The sequence below is a fragment of the Bos taurus genome, chromosome 13, assembly GCF_002263795.3.
Source record: "Bos taurus isolate L1 Dominette 01449 registration number 42190680 breed Hereford chromosome 13, ARS-UCD2.0, whole genome shotgun sequence".
NCBI lineage: Eukaryota > Metazoa > Chordata > Mammalia > Artiodactyla > Bovidae > Bos > Bos taurus.
Window position 1 is genome coordinate 38,569,412 of NC_037340.1, and position 21,799 is coordinate 38,591,210.

The following is a 21,799-nucleotide window of genomic DNA, read 5'->3' on the forward strand; positions in this document are numbered from 1 at the left end:
CAGTGAAGGCCCATAATCCTAACCACTAGGCCACTAGGGAACTCCCCCCATTTTGTAAAGCTGGGGACACTGAAAAGGCTTCTGTTGAGTGTCCTGAGACTGGGCACTTAGTTCACATGGCCTGCTGCACTCCTAGAACGGCCAAGGGCTGGGTTAACAGTTGGCCAACATAAGGTGATGGTTACAGCCTCTTCTCTAAGAAACCGGTGTTTCCCTGATGACTCCAAGTGTTTAAGAGAAACATTGAGAGAATCTTCAGAACGATCGATGAAGGTTGTCCCTGCTTGTGAACGTTACATGAACTGAGTTCCTGTTAGGCGTGTCTTTAGGATTGTTGCTGTTGTTGTTGTTTTTTTTTGGCCACTTAAACTTTAATTAAACTGATTTGCTCCTGTTTGAAATTGATTTTCTTTCACACTACATGTGCAAAGTATTATACGTTAGGCTTTAAGAGATTGTCCTGTATAAAATTGCTTTGAGTTTTTTGTGTTTGTAGTTAGAGACAACTTTGAAGAAAAAAAACTGCAAGTTTTTTCTACTCTGATACACGTTTTGAAGAGCAGTAGCTATGTGTTACGTGGGCCGAGGACCAGAGTACTTTATTAACTCAGATTTGACGTGTCCATTCAAAATCATGCAGGTTTCTGCAGCCCATTCACAAGATTGACATGAACCTCACTGATCTCCTTGGGGAGCTACAGAGGGACCCGTGGCCCGTACCTCAGGGGAAGAGGCCTTTGCGATCCACTGGTGTTGCCTTGTCCATTGCTGTAGGCCTGTTGGAGGTAACTCAGAATTTACTGCCCTGCCCCCAAACCTTGCAAGCTTGATGGCAAAAGGTGTGTTCTTGGCCTTGTCTGAAAAATCAGCTGTGACCCCAGTCAGCTGGCTGTGTTAGTTTATCAGAATGTACTTCAGTGATTATTATTGTCCACACTGAAGGAGCCCTCAGTGTTTTGAAAATTACAGAAAGTTTTCTTGAGAAACACAAGACCATTAGGGCAGTGGGATCACAGTAAATTAATAAAAGCTCTCCAGAGCCTCAGCCTGGAAGTGAGAAGCTGCTTGTCCATAGTGTCGTCTGCTCTTTGCTGCAGTGTCCTCAGTGTCCACGACAGTTCACGACAGCTGAGGGAGCGCGTGTTTGCGGCATCTCTGTGGGAAGTATGCTTGGGGCGGGCTGTGTGTCTCTAACATGCTGCCACTCACTGTCACAGGGCACTTTTCCAAACACGGGAGCCAGGATCATGCTGTTCACTGGGGGACCCCCCACCCAGGGACCTGGCATGGTGGTTGGAGATGAATTAAAGGTTCCTATTCGTTCCTGGCATGACATTGAGAAAGACAATGCCCGCTTCATGAAAAAGGCAACCAAGGTAGGTGCTCCTGGCCACGGGCTGTAAGTGTAGTCACCCAGGGTGGGGCTTCGGCTGCTCAGGGGAGCAGCCTCTGCTCTGCCCAGGCCATGCTGTGTGGCAGGCGAGCTGCTTTTGCTGAGATGACCTGCCAGATCTCGCTGACATTAAATATCTGCCCCAGTTCTGAGACCTTGATTAGAGTGGATGTGATCAAACAGGGGACATGGGGACAGTTTATGACATCCATATAAAAAAAGTGTAGCTTCCAGTCTCGAAAAACTTTGAGGATACCTAATGGGTGATGTCCCTGTTCCATGAAGATGGTTTTTCTCTCTCTGCAGCACTATGAGATGCTTGCGAACCGCACTGCTGCAAACGGTCACTGCATTGATATTTACGCCTGTGCCCTTGATCAGACTGGACTCCTGGAGATGAAGTGTTGTCCAAATCTTACTGGGTATGTGGACAGCGAGCCCCTCCCTGAGTAAAGTGAGAGTGGTGGTTCTAAGGAAAGAAAAATGAGGGGTGGAACCATGGGGAGGGCCCAGGCTGGCTCACAGGAGCATTCGTTTGGCTCTGGGCTGCGGTTTCTGGGCTGGGGAGGGTGGTGTACTTCTCGGAGGAAGAAGCTATGATCGGAGGGAGGTCAGGCTTTCCTAGGAACCTGTCGTTTCAGAGGAACTTCATTTCTTAGAGTTGTCCAGACACCCGGGCAAGATGGCAAGCATGAAGTGTGTGGCCTTTAGCACTTCCTTGTGAGAAGGGTAGGGAATAGGTCTGAATGCCGGAGAAACTAGCCGCCCCTCCCCTGGCCTAGCAGCCACACTTCCTGACAGCCTGGAGGGTGCAGTGAGGGGTGGGTTGAGAGCACAAGTCCTCACCTTGGGTGGATGGCGTTGTGGAGGCATGGTCCTCAAAGCAGGATGAGGCCCAACCAGCCGCCTCAGTGCTCCATGGGGCCTGATTAGAAATGTGCACACTTGGGCTTCACCCCAGACCTCCTGAATCAGAGGCTGAGGCTCCAGTGTGGCGGTCGGTTTTAACAAACTCTCTGGGGATTTTGGTGAGATCCACAGACGTGCAGTGCTGGTCTGAAGCTGCTGCACGTTGGCATCACCTGCGAACATTAAAAGCTACTCTTGATTTGAGTCCTGTTCCTAAAGTCGGATTTAATTAGCACAGCACATGGCCTGGGCATCAGCGTATTTAAAGTTGCTGAGCGTTTCTGATGTGCAGGGTTTGAGAATCCCTGCGTGTTCTAGGTGTGGCTGAGCACACGCAGCTGATGATTATATCATTTTTGTTTTAACTTTTTAATTGAAGTAATTAAGATTCACAAGGAATTGCAAACATAGTACAAAGAGATCTGTCCATACTTTTCATCCAGCAATTGCCAGCGGTTCAGTTCAGTTGCTTAGTCGTGTCCACTCTTTGTGACCCCATGGACTGTAGCTTGCCAGGCCTTCCTGTCCATCACCAACTCCCAGAGTTCACCCAAACTCATGTCCATTGAGTCGATGATGCCATCCAACCATCTCATCCTCGTCTCCTTCTCCTCCCGCCTTCAATCTTTCCCAGCATCAGGGTCTTTTCCAATGAGTTAGTTCTTTGCATCAGGTGGCCAAAGTATTGGAGTTTCAGCTTCAACGTTAGTCCTTCCAATGAATACTTAGGACTGATCTCCTTGAATGAACTGATTGGATCTCCTTGTAGTCCAAGGGACTCTCAAGAGTCTTCTCCAACTCCACAGTTGAAAAGCATCAATTCTTCAGCACTCAGCTTTCTTTATAGTCCAACTCTCACATCCATACATGACTACTGGAAAAGCCATAGCCTTGACTAGACGGAGCTTTGTTGGCAAAGTAATGTCTCTGCTTTTTAATATGGTATCTAGGTTGGTCATAACCTAGATACCAAGGTTATCCTTCCAAGGAGTAAGCATCTTTTAATTTCCTGGCTGCAGTCACCATCTGCAGTGATTTTGGAGCCCAGTGGTGGCACTTACATAAATACAGCACAATGTCACAACCAGGAAACTTGACTTAGTTTATACAGTTAACTCCATTATGGACTGGACTTGGCTCTCACCAGTGTTTACATGCATTCATTTTTAAAATCTCTGTGTACGTCTAATTCTGTGAGGTATTTGTCATCTCTTGTAGGTTTATATAACTGCCATAGTGATCAAGATACAAGCGCTGTTCTAATTAATTCTGTTTCATGTTTTAAAAATAGTGTTTTTCCAGAGTACAGCTTGAACTGGCTGTTACCATTAGCAAGCAGTATATTGTCAGTAACACCTTTATAGACGGGCTTGCTTTTTACTTTCTTCTCTAAATTAATTGTTTGTCAGTACCCAAGAAGCCTCTGAATGGCTTTCAGTCATCTAAAGGTTCACTTTCTTTTTCCTTTTTTCTTCCTAGAGGTTACATGGTGATGGGAGATTCTTTCAACACTTCTCTCTTCAAGCAGACATTCCAAAGAATTTTCAGTAAAGATTTTAATGGCAATTTCCGAATGGCCTTTGGTGCTACTTTGGAAGTAAAGGTACAATATATTTCTAAATATTTAAGGGAAGAATAGTGTTCCTGCTTATTTAGTAGTTGGCTTTGGAGAAACCTCACCCCGCAGGACATGAGCATTTATAAAGATAAGAATTTCCCAGCAAAATAATCCCACCATCTCTGGTTGCTTTGCTTCTCAAGAATGAACTGTGTATTTATCAGTGTTTGAAACACAGAGTTGTCTGCTCTCTCCGCAGGTTCTGCCCTGCCCTAGGACAGCAGGCCGTAGATTACGGGTGGTAGGCTGAGCACCCACTCAGCCACTGATTCGTGCATAACACCTGCCTGCAGATGGACCAGAGTGCTCTTAAATAGGGCGGCATCATGAGTATAGCTTTTTATTTTCCACTCAGGGACTGTAGACCTATACCCTTGATCCTGAGTCACTGAGAAAACAGTCAAAGTGACCATTAGAAAATACGATGGTAAATATTACTTTGCGAATTGGTGATAATGAGTAAATCATCTGGGTTAAACTTCAAACAACATCATCAAATGTTTGAGGTTTATTTAAATAGATGAAGAATGGACTTTGCTGAAATGAATTCAGAATTAAGTATATTTAAAGATACACAAGACAGCATGTTTGCTGATTGACAGTTGTGACTCATTACAGCAGGCTCGTGGCATTGGGGAGGAATGTGGTATCATTGGTGGAATTGCTGTCCTCTGTGTGCACAATCATTTCAACTTGGAGAAAGCAGGACATGTGGCATCATCTTTGGAACAAGACATGCTGCTTCTCAAGGAGGGTTTTATTAAAGTTCTGGTTGGTTCACAGAAGCCATGGAGAACCGTGTACCAGCTTTTGTGTACTGGAATCCCTGTAGGGTTTTCTCTGGGTGAATGATAACCCTGCCGTTTCTTCCTCTAAGTTTTAGTTGTGTCCTTTGTAAGAGGGTGGTTCTTAGTGGTTGTTAACTGTGTGCTCTTGTGTAATTCTGTCTCAGACCTCAAGGGAGCTGAAGGTTGCGGGAGCCATCGGACCCTGTGTGTCTCTAAATGTGAAAGGACCGTGTGTGTCAGAAAACGTAAGAAAAACTTCATCACCTTTCCCTCCTCTGTCCCAGATTTGACCGCTTAGATGGGTTGAAGCTGGATGACCTTTTGTGTGTCACCTGTTGGCTTGTGTCTGTGCAGAGGGGTGGAGGGGTAGTGTCATCTCTGTCTTTCCATCCATCCATCTGAATGGTCAGAGAGGAGAAAGCTGAGACTCGCAGAGGTTCAGTGTCCTGCTCAGGGTCAGAGCTGACACAGAGGAGCCAGGCCCAGGTCCCCCTCACCTGCTACTCCTGCTTGGGTGGTCGCGCCAGAGAACCACTAGGCATTCCATCCCATGGAGTACAGCCCTTTTGAAATAAACTCATGTGCTTATTGCCCTTGGAAGGGCTGCCTTTGTCTCACTTCTCAGAGACCATTCGAGTTGGCTGGGCGGTGGGTGACACTGTGCGTGCAGATGTTGGTGTTCCTCGAGTGCGTGGAAGCACGGTTCAGCCCTTACCAGATGGGGAGGTGGCCTTGCTGGTGGCCTGCTTCCTCTTCTCACACTTCAGCTACCAAGGGTGCACCAGCGGTCCAGTGAGGCCTGTCCAGGCTGGCTCTGGGCAGGGTGATGATGTTTATGTCCTTCCCCACCGTCATCTTCAACTTGAGGGTGGACGAGAGGGCTGAATGTGGACTCGGGGAGGGTGGTCAGGACAAGGTACTTCACGGATCCAGGACTCAGCATCTCTGTTGGGGAATAAAGGAAGTGATGGGACCTGCTGTATAGCACTATTGGGAGGATTCAGCGAGCAGCCCAGGGGAAGCACCGGGGATGCCCGCACTAGATTTCACCCTTCACATCAGAGTTCTGTCCTCAGCAGTGACTGTTTCACTAGTGACTACCTAGAGCAAGTTTGAAGTTGCCAGAGGCAAGATAATTTGTGAGAATTTTCCTGTAACCCTCTGGGTGAGGTGGATTGCTGCCCCAAGTGCCTCTGATGAGTCCCTCATCATCCCCAAGTACTATGGGACTTGTACTCCTGTTTCTCACTGGGGCCTTGGGAGGCTTCCTTGTTCCTAAATATTCCCCATAGACTTAGAATCTGCCTCAGAAGGTGTTGTTGATTAGTTCATGCTGATGAGCTGCTCTGGGGTCCAGCAGGGATCAGCCATGACACTTGTTGATGGGGAGGGAGGAGGCAACGGCGAGGGAAGTACAGTTTTCAGACACATTGGGAAGTCTGAGAAGAGTGTAATGAATCCTCTTTCCCCACCTAGGCTCATCAATCCTGGACATTTTGTCAGGATTATCGCTCTGTCCTCTCGTTGGCCACATTTGAGTTACCTATCTGATATCCTCTATTTGCCATATTCGCTATCCTATGTTGCCTTTGAAAACACATTGCAGATGTCTTGAGTCCGTGTTTCAGTGTGCAGCTTCTGAAGACAAGGCTATTCTCAAGACTAGGAAAGCAGTTTCCTGATACCATCTAACACACAGTCACGTTCTTTGCCTGCTTTCTCTCCAAGTGCTCTTGCAGCTGTTTTTCCCTCTAACCAGCATTGCATCTGGGATTATGTATCCTCAGTCTTCTAAGATCTAGAATGGACTTCCTGTCGTTTTGTTTATGCTTTCTAGCTTGTCTTGTTTGACGACATCTGTTGAAGAGACGGAGCCACGTGCCAGTGTCTTCTGTCCTTGAGTGTCACGAGGTTTCCGTGTGTCTGTTTTCTCATTTGACTTGCTTTCTGTCGTATATTTGCTGTGAAGTGGAGGCTGGGCGGATGATTAGATGCAAGTGAAACCCTTTTGGGCCCACACTTCCTGAGTGATCTGTGTGCCTGCAGCCGAGCTGTGGGGAGGTGATACTGCTCATGCCTCAAGTATAGGGGCCGTTCCCTTTTTGCCTCAGCAGGAAACCAGTTGAATGAGATGATAGCACAACACGAGTATCTTGTTTGCCAGCAGCCTTTCCTCTGATTGCATTAGGTTATACTTTGATAACCCTGTGTTTCAGTGTATTTGAATCTCAATAAAATGGTGCCTCCTAGTTCCATCTTTCCATTTTCTTCTGATCAAGGCAGGGTAAATGCTTACTTAAGGAGTTTGTGTATTAGTGAGAAGTCCTTGTGGGGCTCTGGATGGTTTGTGACCACGCTTGGCAGCTGGTGCTATTCTGCCCATGTCAGTTTCATTGTTCGGGACCTGACAAAACAGCTTAACAACAGGCAAACAAGCAAGTTTGTTGGTGTGTGCATCGCACATATACACAGCACGTACGTGCCTAGTGATAGGTAACTGCAAGGGGTGCTTAGAACTTGGGGAGTATGTTGCTTCTTAACAGAAGAGCAATAAATCTGTTGAAGAGGGATAACACAGAGGAATGGGACTTCGGATCCTGAAGAGTGGTAGATGGAGGAAACGTAGATAGACGGGGAAACTCATGAAAAAGGAGGGTTTTTTAAGCACAAGTCATTACACATTCTTCCATGCCACCTCTGGGCTGATGAGCATCTAGCACGTCCTTGGTGGTTACTTCAGAAGCTCCTGCCTTCTTGGCAGGAGGAGGACGGAGAGTTTTTTTACTTCTGCTTTTAAAAAATGACCTTCAGTTTAAAATAATCCTTAGGCCATCATGGCATGTTTCGGGTGACAGTATCCTGAACCTGTGGGTCTGAAACTTGAATGAGTTTCACGTATTAAAAATGGAGGTGGACAGTGTGGAGAGAAGGGTTAACAAGGCCAGAAAAGGAGGTGGGCAGGCCCGTTACTTCCTCACCCTCATTCCTGGGGGTGGCCTCACTGCCCAGCAGGAGTTAAAGGGAAGGTGAACACCCAGACCTCTGTCCATCTCGCAGTCTTCTCAGGAAAGTCTCATGAAGCACAAGGAGCTGTGACCTGATGTCACTGTGACTCTCCCCTCTCCTGCCTGAGCGTCACCTTCCTCAGATGCTGGTTCTGTTCCCCGGGGACACAGGCTCCTGGCTCGGCTCCATAGAGACTGGATTGATGTCAGCTGTCCTCAGCTGACCCTTTACACTGCGGGTGGATTCAGAGAAATGTATGAGAGGTGTCATGACTCTCAATGCACAGTCATGTTGCTCTCCAAGGATGGTTTTCCGTATTCTAGTGAGGTGTTGAATGTATGTCTCAGACCCTGGTTCGTGGTTCTAGGTGTATGATACCTGTAGCTTTTCTTCTCAATGATATGCTTAAAGCTGTGATACCCTTCACACTTCAGTGAACTTCTTATCACTGGGGAGCCGTTCAGCTGTTCAACATAAAGTAGCTTTCACACAGCTAAAATCTCAGTTCTCTTACCAAGAATTTATACGTTGCTTTTGCGTAAAGGAATTGGGTTAAGAATTAATATTTGACAGCTCAAGTTCTGTAATTATTTCTTAGTCTAGCAACAATGGGGGAAGCACACAAATCTTTCAAGCTAAGCAGGCGGTTCTTTTTTCTTCTAGTATTTGCTTCTTCCCTGTCCCTGACTTATCCTCTCAGTTGACGTCAGTGTTCTGTACTGTGTGTGTCTGTGTAGAGATACGTCTCAGTGATGTAATGAAAACTGATCAGAGTGCCCATTTGAAAAGCCTGATTTTAAAGCACTGTGATAAGTGTTAAACTTTATTCTGGCTTGTAATTTTACTTTTTTCGTGAAATTTAGATTTTCTTTATTTTTTGGCTGTGCTGTGCAGATGTGGGATCTTAGTTCCTTGACCTGGGATTTGAACTTGTGCCCCCCTGCAGTGGAAGCTCACAGTTCCTAGCCACTGGACTGCCAGGGAATGCCTGAAATTCAGGCTTTTGTTTGGAGTGAGATAGTCTAAGGGGCCTGTCCTCAGAGTCAGTACTTGTCATTAGCAGTTAATCACTGGAGTATCTTTTTTGTCTTAATTCTTTTTAATTCGTCTTCTCACCCCTAGGAGCTTGGTGTCGGTGGCACGAGCCAGTGGAAAATCTGTGGCCTGGATCCCACGACAACGCTCGGCATCTACTTTGAAGTAGTCAACCAGGTGGGCTGGATTTCTTTGTGAATAGTCATGTCTCCGTGTTGTGTTTTCTGGTTTATTACCGACCAGTGGCCTTTGGTTTCTCTCTCCAGAAGCTGATACTACTTTGGGCCCGTGTTGGGTCCGATACCATTCTGGCATCATCTTTTTTATTCTTTCTGGGGTTTGGTCAGAGTCAGACAGGAGATTGCCCTTGTCACTTTATTGAACTGATAAGATCATCAGAAGAGGAATGGCTTTTATCAGCCATCATAATGTTGGTGAATTTCTGAGTGTGTCAGTTTTTCTCCAGGATTTTACTGTTTTAAACTCAGACATACAGAAGAATGAGTAGAATTGTACAGTGAATACCCCAGTAGCCACCACTGAGGTTCTGTAATTGTCTAGCCTTCCCTCAATTCCTTCTGTTTGGCTGGACTTTGAAGCAAGCTGCAGTTATCAGTGTCTTTCCTCGCTGAACCCCTCAGCATGTATATCATTAAGTCGTGTTCAGTGTTTATTTGAATATGGTTCTCTTGTTGCTTTTTTTTCTTTTTTGATCCCTGGGTCGGGAAGATACCCTGGAGGAGGGAATGGCAACCCACTCCAGTATTCTTTTAATTTTTATCTTTAGTTAATTTTTTTTAAAGTTTATTCATTTATAATTGAAGGATGGTTGCTTTACAGTATTGGTTTCTACCATACATCAACATGAATCAGCCATAGATTTACCCATGGCCCTTCCCACTTGAACATCCCTCCCACCTCCCCGCGACATCCCACCCCAGTAAGTTGTCACTGAGCCCCAGCTGGTTCTCTGTTTTTGAGATAAGAATTATGAAAAGTGAAAAGCCCTGATTTTAAGTGTCACATTCAACACGCCTTGAGAACCTTGCTGTCACCATGGTGTTGGTCGTCTTAGGACGCACCTGCAGCCTCTGACTGCTTGTGTGGGGTCCTGCACTGACAGTCACAGGCCTCTTGCCCTGCAGCACAATGCCCCGATCCCGCAAGGAGGCCGAGGCGCCATCCAGTTCGTCACGCACTACCAGCACTCCAGCACCCAGCGGCGCATCCGTGTGACCACCGTTGCCCGCAAGTGAGCACCCCAGCTTCCTCTCTGCTGAGCCCCTGGTCTTTGCTGTGGAGGGAATCTAGTATCTAGTTGTTCATCTCTGCGATCCACTGATTGCATGGTCCTCACCAGCCCTTGCTGGCTCATTTGACCAGAGCAGGGTGGGGACGAGGGTGGGGGGAGGAGGGGGCAGGGGAGGAGGCAGCATTGCAGCTCACTCAGTTTAGAAGACACTCCTTTAGTAGGGATAAGTTCTTTAAAAGTGATGTTTCATTATTTTATTTATCAAATAAGTGACCCACAAGCATACCGTCCTCGTAAAAGATTCAAACAGCACATAGTTATGTAAAGAGTGGGTCTCCCTGCTTCCCCTGAGGTGAAGTACAGTTACCGTGCTGGCTTCACTGTCCACAGTCCCATTTCTGGGCAGTCATGTACCACGTGTGTGCATTATATATGTGATGGCTTTTGTGTTGGTGTGCATAAGCTTCTCTCGTTACTGTGTCAAGGACACCTTTCTTGTCAGTACATAAAGGCCTCAACGTTTATGTTTTGTTTTGAAAAAAAAAAAAGCTGTTTTGAAGTAGTTGGTAAAGAATCTGCCTGCAGTGCAAGAGACCTGGGTTCAATCCCTGTGTTGGGAAGATCCCCTGGAGGAGGGCACGGCAACCCACTCCGGTATTCTTGCCTAGAGAATCCCATGGACAGAGGAGCCTGGCGGGCTGCAGTCCATGGGGTTGCAAAGAGTCAGACATGACTGAGTGACCAAGCACACATTAGATTCAGGTGTACAGCATAGTGATCGCATGTTTTAATAGGTTGTAATCCGTTCAAAGTTATTATAAAATGTTGGCTCTAGTCCCTGTGCTATACAGTATGTCCTTGTAGCCAGTTTATTTTATACACAGTAGGTTTTACCTCTTCCTCCTTGCTCCTCCCTCCTTCCCTTTCCTGACTGGTAACCACTAGCTTGTTCTCTATTTGTGAATCTGTTTCTGTTTTGTTATATTCATTTGTTTCATTTTTTAGATTCCAGGTGTAAGTGAACACATTTAGTATTTGTCTTTCTCCGTCTGACGTGTCTCAGTAAGCATAGCACCCTCTAGGTCCATTCGTGTTGTTGGAAATGGTGGAATAGAATTCCCTTTTTTGTGGCTGAGTAGTATTCCCATGTGTGTGTGCATGTGTTTGTGTGTGTGTGTGTGTGTAAAAGCAGAGATTAAGAAGAGGTGCGTGTGTGAATGTGAGAGCCGGCCCTCACCCTGGGATGTCCGGTCAGTTGGGCAGACGTGCAGAGCCAGCTGAAGCACATCGAAGCGGCGTTTGACCAGGAGGCGGCGGCGGTGCTGATGGCACGGCTGGGGGTGTTCCGAGCCGAGACGGAGGAGGGGCCGGATGTGCTCCGGTGGCTGGACCGACAGCTCATCCGGCTGGTGAGTTGGGGGCAGTGGCACTGAGTTCAGTCTTGGTCTCAATTCTACTTTTGAGAAAAGAAAACTCATTGAAACCTCTTATTTTATATATTCTGTAAACAAGAGTTTTATCAGTTGCTTACCTCATACCAAGCACTGGTGGTTCTGAGAAGGGTGTAAACAAAGCATCAAATACACATTTTCTCCAGGGCTCACCTTACAGGTGGGAAGAGGCTCCACACGCAGGCTGTTTAGATGATGGTGTAGACCTAAGTGTGTTGAGGGTTGACTCGGGAGTCCCTGTGAATGCTGGGCTTCTGCATTTTCCCTCCAGACCTTGGACGGTTTGGGGGGAAGTTGGGGTGCAGCACTGCCAGCCTGTGGGCACAGTGTGCGGTCAGTGTGTGGGGACCTGCAGAGGCCACGGTCACAGGTGCCTGAGTGTGCAGCAGGGGAGCAGCCGTGCAGGTTGTTTGCGCGGTTCCCTGGTTGTGGAGTCACAGAGGGGAAGGGGCAAGTGTGGTTCTTGAGCAGAGGTGTGTCAGCAGCGTGATGCCACCTGTCACCATGTAAGATCCATCAGAGGGTGAAAGGGCTGCTGTTGGGGAGGCCCATGGAGAATTTTTCTGGCTCCAGGGGGCAGAGGCCAGGATGGTGGCGGTACGGTTGGAGGGGAGAGGAAGTTTGGAATCAGGATGTATGCTGAGAGGAGGATTAATTGAACCTGGTCAAACTGTCTGTGGACTCAGAAAATCAACACAGAGTCAGATTTTAAGTGTGGGTAATTGCAAGAATGGTGGAGCGCTGGAAAAGGGGAAAGGAGAACAACTTGAAAGTGGAGGAAAGGAATCTCCTTTTTTTTTTTTTTTTTTTTAATGTAGTAGTTTATTTTGAGCGTGAACTTGCAAAGCATGTCCAAGGAAAGCGTCCCCCTGTAGTCAGGAGAGGTCCTGAAGGAGCTCAGGTCAGAGGTCAGCACTGCATCTGGAGAAGGGACATGGGTGACACTGGCCTGGCTGTCAAGCTGTTTGTAGACAAGGAGGTGAGGATGGGAGGTGAGGAAGAGGGTGGAGGAGCCCGCCACAGTCATGGGGAGGGAGGGGCCGGGCTGTCAGAAGAGGCAGAGGAGGATCAGTCGTTCGATAATGGGGTTCAGGAAATTGCTGCTCTAGTGGCTGGCTGACAGGAGAAATTGAAGAGGCTGGGGGTCCCCTGGCTCACGGCAGGAGAGGATTTATGATGGTGAGGTCTGTGCGAGAATGTGATGCAGAGAGGCTCGTTGCCAGAGATGAGCTTTCTCCAAACGGTGGGCAGTTGGATCCTTTGGTGACTAGAGGGTGTGTGAAAGAAAGGAGGGGGTGTGAGAGAAGGACATCGGAATGAAAGAGAAAATGTTGAGGTCCTTTAATGGACCGGAACCTGGTGGTCCGGAGTCGACTGATAAGAAAGTAAAGGAGAGAGAAAGAGGCTGGTATTCCTTGGTTTACGCAGAAAGCCAATAAAATCCCTGACATGGGGCTTGCTCTGTTCACGGAGGCCTCAGGCGCCCTCTCAATGGGGTGAAGGCGCAGAGCGCCTTCTCGAGAGGGTCTTAGAAGCCCGGGCAGGAAAGTGAACTCAGAGAGCCTCTGTGCTCCAGGGGATAGCCTGAAAGAGAGAGAGAGAGAGAGAGAGAGAGAGAGAAAGCAAGACACGGGGACCAAAGCTCTGATGGAGCAGAGGTGTTTTATTCAATATTGTGTAGGTATTTATACTGTCTTACAAGATAGCTATTTTCAGCAGAGATAAAATCAAAATTTACAAGTTATCAAGGAAACCTGAGGTCATCCATATGAAAGAGAGAGGGTTGTAAATAATCACTTTTACCATATGGTTCATAAAAAGGAAGAGGGTACTTATCACCATATAGAAAAACTAACGAAGGAAAAGCCTGGATTCCTCAGCCCCCGGGAGAGGCTTGCTTCTCCTTTTAATTCCTGAATATTTATGAATTAATAAAGAACAGAGGATTCCTGACAGATCCACAACTGCACACAGGAAGCCTCCTGTTAAATGCTTCCTGACAAGAAAACATTCATAAATTTGCCTGTGAGAGGACAGCGGAGTGGTAGAGAGATGGGATGTTAGGTTATCCCGGTCCTGGAGGTTTTCCTATGGAAGAGTTGCCTGGGATGCCTCTTCTAGCCCCTTGCAGCCGGCACTGCATGGGAGCTGTTAGGACGTGGGGCTCTGGCCCCTCCCAGATCTCCCGCCCCTCCAAGATCTCCGGCCCCTCCAAGATCTCTCCATCTCCTCCCCACACACAGGTGTTGAGTGTTAAGTGCAGTGCTGGGCTGAGCAGGAAGGGGTGGAGGTGAGGGTGGGGCGTGGCCCTCTTCCCAGGAGTTTTCAGGTAATGCTCACTTTGTTGTTGTTTTTTTTCCTGTTTTCTCTCACCAGTGTCAGAAGTTTGGACAGTATAACAAAGAAGACCCCATGTCATTTAGGTTATCAGATTCCTTCTCTCTGTATCCTCAGGTAAGTAATACATGTTAAATAACAAAAGAAGAAAGTCATATAAATAAAGCTCACTGCTCTCAGGGTAAAGTGAAGACTCCATGTGTTTGGAGACTTCATCTGTAGGTGATGAAGGTCATTCAGGTCAAGGTCAAATGGTGCCAGAGCCCCTTGGGAGACACAGGGGACACCCAGAGAGCAGGTGCACAGACTTTGGGGAGAAGGCAGAACAGGCCCCTTGCTGTGAGGCCATGGCATGATCTCTGATTCGTGGTTTGCTGAGGGCCAGGCGCCTGTTTCACTTGGTGGCTGGGAGCCAGCCCTGTAGCCGGGCCTGGGGTGTGTGGGTCGGGCCCTTCACAGAGCAGCTTCCCCAGAACAGGAGGCAAACTCAACGTTTTCCTCCTTCCCTCAGGGATGCCTTAGTGAGGAATAAGTAGGAAGAAGCAGACTTTCATTTTTAAGGGAACTTGTTAGGACTTTGCTACACAAACAGGTATTACCTTACTGGATACTCGATTTGGTGAGTTGACCTAGATTTCAGTCTTTAGCTTGTTTAACTTGGACTCTAGGGCTTCAGGGAGGCTCAAGAGCCTAGCTCACTGGACGGGCTGGCTGGGCGGTTCTGATGTGTGTCCGTCTGGCCTCTGTGCGAACTGTCGAGGCTAGAAGAAGGCCCACAAGAAGACAAGCTTCTCTACCTTGGCCCTTCCATGTGGAAACTTTGACTTCCCCAGAGAACCCCCTCTTTTTTAGAAATGTTTATTTCTAATTGTGAAAACTCCACAGCATACGATTGACCCTCTCACCCATTTTTAAGTGTGCAGTTTGGTAGTGTTGAGTATGTTCAATTGTTGAGCAGCAAATCTCAGCCACTTTCACCTCAGTAAAGAATGGTCATCTTTCAGCTCTCCCCTCCCTGTTCCCCGGCCATGGGCTGCCATCCCAGTCTCAGCTCACTGCGCCTGAAGGCCTTGGTCCTGAGGGCTGGTTCTTCTGTCTACGGGTGGTGGCAGTTCTGCTCTCTGGGGGTCTAGGAAGGTGACAGTTATGTGCTTTGTTCTTTTTTCTTTGTAAATGCAGTTCATGTTCCATCTTAGAAGGTCTCCATTCCTTCAAGTCTTCAACAATAGCCCTGACGAGTCTTCGTATTATCGGCACCACTTTGCCCGGCAGGACCTCACCCAGTCCCTCATCATGATCCAGCCCATCCTGTATTCCTACTCTTTCCACGGCCCCCCAGAGGTAAGGGACCTAGGCACTAGGAATCAGCTGATATGGAGTGCTTTTAGTCTAGCAAGTTCACTCTTCGAGCAAAACTATAAGAAAGAAATCTTTTGAGTCCTTATAGTAGTTTAGCAGCATTTCTGAGTATTAAAAAAACGTGCGTAGGAAAAAGTCACAGGATGCATAAAATTAGAAAGCAGTCCAAATGTTCAATGTAGGGAAGTTAAGTAATCAGAAATATTCACAAAGTTTATGTAATAGAATAAAGTAAATCCTTATGTTAGATTAAAGATGATTTTTAAAAAGCCACCAGGAATGAAAACTATAAAAAAAATAAACCACAATGACCATATTTGTTGTTCTTTAGCAGAAATTTTCAGATTTCCCTTAATGAGTTTAAGTATACTTTTATTATTGAAATAAAAGTCATAATCAAATGAACTTTAAAACTGGTATTAAAGGATGTTCTTTTTCATGTAGGCATTGTAGTTCTCTGTCATCTACCGCAGTAGATTTGAGAGAAATATGTCTCTGATAGAATTTATTTCTAGCACAAAACAAAATTTGGAATTATTTCTGGTTCCTAGAGCAGAAGATAACATTCATCTTGCTTCCCAGTTGATGAGAGATTATTTAAATCTCTTTCTTGTACAAAATTGAAACCTAGAGTTGCCCCATCGGAGCAGAAAGTGGGAACTTGGCACGAAGAGGGGGTGAACCTCCCTGCAGTGTATATTCGGCCCTGCAGCTGCCTGGAGGGAAGCAGGGGGCTGGCCCTGGGTGGGGGGCTGGCAGGTGGCCATGTGGGCACCAAGGGAAGACCCACGCCGTTCTCTCCCTGTGTTGCAGCCCGTGCTCCTGGACAGCAGCAGCATTCTTGCTGACAGAATTCTGCTCATGGACACCTTCTTCCAAATTGTCATTTATCTTGGTGAGGTAAGACCTTGGTTATGGTATTTGTATACTTAGTAATTTCAATATTACTTGCTGTAAGTAAATCTGAAGTGGTCCTTTTACATTTTTAAAATTTTTTTATGCAATTTTTATTTATTTTTTTGCAATTTTTAAAGGTTACTTTTCTCACGTTGTTAAGTACATCCTTGAGCTCTATCCTGCCCCTTCCTCCTCCCACCAGTAACCGCTAGCTTGTTCCCTAGATCTTTGTGACTGTTTCTCTTTCATTATATTCACTAATTTGTTGTATTTTTCAGATTCCACATATAAGTGAGCTGATCCAGTATTTATCTTTCTCTGTCTGACTTATTTCACTAGCATAATGCCTTTCAAGTCTATCCATGTTGTTGCAAATGACAAAATTTTGTTCTTTTTTTAGGGTAGAGTTGTGTATATATCCCATGTTTTCTTTATCCATTCATCTGTTGATGGACACTTAGGTTGCTTCCATATCTGGGCAGTTGTGAGAAGTGTGCTATGAACATTGGGGTGCACGTATCTTTTTTAATTAGTGTTTTTGTTCTTTTCAGATATATGCCCAGAAGTGGTCATATATGATAGTTCTGTCTTTAGTTTTCTGAGAAACCTCCATACTTTTTTTTAGGTGGTCCTTTTAAATCACTATGATTTATTGCTTTCTGAGTTGTCAGGCAAAATCAGTTTACTTTTTCTCAGTGAACTCTTTATATTCACACTGTCCTTTCGGAATTGCATTAGAGTTACTAGTAAACACCGCTAAGTTTGGGGCTAGAGTGTTTACCTGAGATAACATGGCCCAGTGAACCTTATGCCAGGTCTGTGGTTCCCAAGGATGGCTGTAGGTGGTGTTCATTCCTTTCTCTGAGAGGTTTGTGCCCTAAGGAAAGGAGGGATTCCTCAAAAGAAAATCCTCTATGTTCAAGGATGTTTTCTTTTTTTCTATTATATATTGATACATTCTTTACCTTCAGTTCATTTCTTTTTAACAACTGACTTGACTCTCTGGTGTCTGTACATTAGAAGTGATTTCAAATGTCCTGCAAGGAAGAAATTGTTTTCTAATGTTAACAGGCGTTTTATAACCTGAGACTTTTTTCAGATGGTGGTATCCTGGTCAGATCCACTTGGCTCCCCTCTGCAACTCGTCTTTCCTGACTTAAGACCTTGTCACTAGAAACAGGTCCTGAGTGGAGTGTTAGAATGTCAGGGCCATCCTAAGACTGTCATTACAGCATCTCCACAACAAGTTGTGATTTGTCTGTTTGCTGCAGACCATAGCCCAGTGGCGGAAGGCAGGCTACCAGGACATGCCCGAGTATGAAAACTTCAAGCATCTCCTGCAGGCGCCCCTGGACGATGCACAGGAGATCCTGCAGGCGCGGTTCCCGATGCCACGGTACATCCACACAGAGCACGGTGGCAGCCAGGTGAGCCAGCTCGGCCCGCTGCTCTGCTGGCCTCGTGCACGATGCCTCTGAAGGCTCTAAATCCACACAGCCTGGTCAGTATTTCACACGGTGACCGAAATCAACAGGCAGGTGGCTTCCAAATACAACTTCTTTCTAAATGAGTGGTTAGAATATGCTGGTGTGGAAAGGAGAGGATTACCAGAGTAAAATATACCTCGTGTTTCAGGAGCCCAGTGAATGGAGAGCCTTTGGGCATAAACTGAACAAATGGGTTCCCGTGTGGTAAAAAAACTTCTAATTTAACCAAAAAAAAAAAAAGTAAAGACTTTTTTTCCTGTTAAACTAATATTAATGCCATTTTTAATCTTTAAATCTACTTTTTTTTTTTTAAGGCTCGATTTCTTTTGTCCAAAGTGAATCCGTCTCAGACACACAATAACCTGTATGCTTGGGGACAGGTGAGTAACTGTCAGGAAATTGAGGAGAGGCCAGGCTACTTTTTTAAAATGTTGCTTTTAAATTCTACAAATTGGAGGATTCCCTGGCAGTACAGTGGTTAGGACTCAGCACTTTCACTGCCAGGGCCCAGGGTTCGAGCCCTGCCCTAGAACTAAGATTCTGCAAGCCACATGGTGTGACCAAAAAAAAAAAACCCGAAGTGAGAAAATAAATAAATGCTACAAATTGAATCCTTTTTGGCCCAGAGATAATTTGGGTGTTTTGCTGGGAAGAAAACTTTGAATAATATAGAAATTTTCTGTTACCAGCATTTTCAGTTTATAAGGTTTCAGTTACCTGAGAAAGTAGTCAGAAATAATAATTCATGACTTTTGATTACACACCATTCTGAGTAGCCTGATGAAGCCTCACACCTTCCTGTTCCCTCTCACCCGTGTTCTCTTTGTCTGGTGCATCCACGCTGTCCACACCACCTGCCTGTTAACACCTGTATAGGAAAACCTTAGTATATGCAGGGTTCCATTCTACCCGTGTGTGGTGTCAGGCACTGGAGTCTTGGAACCTGTCCACTGTGGATAAGGGGGTGACTAGAGTCTACTGTGTAGGCTAGGGGCAGGGAGACATGTGGATCCCCTTCTGCAGTGCACAGTGGAGTTTGATGGGTTCATGCCAAAGGACCGGATGCTGACCTGTGACCTCCGTGTGCTCCCCTCAGAGACACGCAGCATCTCCCCAAGCCCTCCGCTTCCTGCTCTGTCTCCCCTCTGCTCCTGCTCACCACTCCTCCTCCCTCCTCTTCACTTCTCAGCTCTGGCTTCTTTATCTGATTATTCCCAGCATTTATGTCTCCTTTAAATGAGTCTTATTTTTCATAGAGCATTCTTGGGGGTGGTAATTTTTAAAAATTTATATGCAGTTGTAAGAAATAACACAGAAAGATCCCCTATTCCTTAACCCAGTTCCCCCAGTGGTAACATCTTGCAGAGCTATAACAATATAACCAGGATATGGACATTGATGAGGTCAAGATATGCATTTCCATCTCCCCAGGGGTCTCTTGTGTTGCTTTTTATAGTGCCACTCACATCCCTCCTGCCTCCACCCTTTCCCTAACACCTGGCAGCTCATGTCCTGGTTTCCATTTCTGTAATTTTCTCATGAAAAAGGTTCCACAGGGAACTATATTCAACATCCTGTAATAAACTGTGATGGAAAAGAGTGTGAAAAAGAATATATTTACACATGTATATGTAGCTGAATCACTTTGCTGTATAGCAGAAACTTTTGCGAATCAGTGAACATATATGAAACCACACGGCACATAATCTTGGGGGACTGGCCTTTCTCCCCTCAGCGTGCTTATCTAGAGATCCAGATTGTTGGATGTGTGGATAATTTGCTCCTTTATTGGTTGAGTAGTGTTCCATGGTGTAGACATACTGCAGTTTATCATTCACCCATGAAGGACAGCTGTGGTGTTCACAGTTTCTGGCCATTAGGAATAAAGCTGCTGTAAACATTCTTGTACAAGTTTCTTGAACATAAGTCTTCATTTCTCTGTGATAAATGCCTAGGAGTTCATTAGTTGAGTTGGCTGATAGTTCACAGTTTTTAAAGAAACTGCCATACTCTTTTTCCAGAGTGACTGTCTCCTTTTATATCCCCAGCTGCAGTGTATGAAGCCTCATTTCTCTGTCCTTGTCTGCGTATGATGTTGTCATTATTCTTATTTTGTGTCCTGACAGATGTGAGTGGTATAACATCGTGGTTTTGATTTACATTTTCCTAATAGCTAGTGATGTTGAACATCTTTTTTGGTGCTTTCTCATCTATGTGTTTTCTTCGGTGAAGGCTGTGTCTTGCCTATGTTTTAATTGGATTTGTTTTTTAGAAATGATTGAGTTTTGAGAGTTATATATTCTTGATGCTAATCTTCTGTCAGATTCATGGTTTGCGTATGTTTTCTCTCACTTCTGGTTTGTGTATACATTGTCTTCACAGGGTCTTTGTAAAGTAAAAGTTATTTCTATGAAGTGCACTTTTTTTTTAATGGATTGTGTTTTTGATGTCAAGAAATCTTTGTCTTACCCTAGATTCCAAATATCTCCTGTGACTTTTTTTACTTTAAATTTGCATTTCAGTCTGTGATCCATTTTGAGTTAATTTTTGTATGAGATGTGAGGCTTAGGTTTATTTTTTGTTTATGGGTATCTGATTGCTCCAGTACCATTACTTGAAAAGGCTACCTTTTTTCCATTGATTGCTTTTGCATATTTGTCAGAGATTATTTGGGCATATTTGTGTGAGTCCACTTTGGGGCTTCTGCTCTGTCCTGTTGACCTATGTTTCTGTCTCTCTACTAACACTATACAGTCTTGGTTATTGTAGCTGCATAGTAAGTTTTGAAATCAGGTAGACTGGTTTCTGTCACTTTTTTTTCAAAACTTGCTTAACTATTCTGATTTCTTTGCATTTCCATATGAGTTGTACAATAATCTTGTATCTATCTTTTAAAAATCTTGCTGGAAGTTTGGTAAAAATTGCACTGAACCTCTCTGTCAATTTTGGGAGAGTTGGTACCTTTATTGAGCTTTCCTATCTGTGAACTCAGTACGTCTCTCCATTTATTAAGTCTGTTTTTATTTCTTTCATCAGTTTTTCTTTTTTTCTTGAGTGACTCTGAGTGATACTGTATTTTTAATTTCGGTGTCCAGTTGTTCATTGCTAGTACAGGTCTTTAACTTACACTGGGATTACATCTGAATAAATGTATCGTAAGTTGAAAATGCATTTAATACACCTAACCTGCTAAACATCATAGCTTAGCCTGGCCTGCCTTAAATATGCTCAGAGCACTTACATCAGCCTATAGTGAGGCAAAACCGTCTAACACAAAACATATTTTATAATAACACAGAACGTATTGAGTATCTCATGTAACTTATTAAATACTGAACTGAAAGTGAAAAGCAGAGTGGTTGTCTGGGTCAGAATGGTTGCGTCTTGGTTGTTCACCCATGTGATTAGTGTGGCTGACTGGGACCTGCCCAGCATCACAGGAAACGGGCTGTGTATCACTAGCCTGGAAAGAGACCAAAACTCAAGATGTAAAATACGGTGTATGATTTCTACTGAATGAGTATTGCTTTTATGCTATCATAAAATCAAAGAATCATAAGTCAGCAAGCATAACATAAAGTCATTTTTGTAGACTTGTGTCCTGTGACCTTCCTGAGTCACTTACTACCTTTGACAGTTTTTTGGTAGATTCCTTAGGATTTTTTACAGACTTCTTCAAGTAGAAGCAGTTTATTTCTTCCATTCCAATTTGAAACCCGTTATTTCCTTTTCTTGTCCTTTTATCTGTTTGCTGGGTCATTGATTTCTGCTCTAATCTTTATTTTCTTCTGCTTGCTGTGGGTTTATATCTTTCATCTTCTAGGTTCTTGAGGATAGGAGTTTAGATTATTGATTTGAGACTTTTCACTTCTTCACTGTATGCATTTAGTGCTTCTGAATCCCTTTGCAGCATGACTTTTGCTGTGTCCCACAAGTTTTGATTGTTGTATTCTTGTTTTCATTCAGTTTGATACATTTTCTAAAATTTCCTTTGAGAGTTCTTTTTTGTCTTTTGGATTATAAGTGTTTAGTTTCCAGAGATTTTCTTTTTGTCTTTAGTTATTGATTTTATTTTGATTCCATTGTGGTTAAACAATATACCTTGCATTATTTCAGTTTTTAAAAAATTTGATGGTTTGTTTTATGGTCTAGGATATGGTCTGTTTGGCCTATATGTTCCATGGTCACTTGATTGGGTATTCTGCTGTTGGATAGATTTATAGATTGTTCTGTAAATGTCAGCTAGGTCCTGTTAGTTGATGGTGAT

The 21,799-nt window shown here is 44.9% G+C and overlaps 1 protein-coding gene across 13 annotated transcripts in view; it reads left to right on the forward strand.

The window, feature by feature from the left end:
* Positions 1–21,799, forward strand: part of SEC23B (SEC23 homolog B, COPII coat complex component) — a 33,857-nt gene that overhangs the window by 8,067 nt on the left and 3,991 nt on the right. For all 13 annotated transcript variants that reach the window (XM_025000721.2, XM_005214362.5, XM_059892704.1 and 10 more), the window contains 13 exon segments: positions 641–785; positions 1,218–1,376; positions 1,700–1,815; positions 3,782–3,905; positions 4,873–4,953; positions 8,837–8,926; positions 9,895–10,001; positions 11,257–11,410; positions 13,829–13,906; positions 14,969–15,130; positions 15,962–16,048; positions 17,317–17,472; positions 17,847–17,912. In XM_025000721.2, coding sequence (XP_024856489.1) covers positions 641–785; positions 1,218–1,376; positions 1,700–1,815; positions 3,782–3,905; positions 4,873–4,953; positions 8,837–8,926; positions 9,895–10,001; positions 11,257–11,410; positions 13,829–13,906; positions 14,969–15,130; positions 15,962–16,048; positions 17,317–17,472; positions 17,847–17,912 — 1,525 coding nt within the window.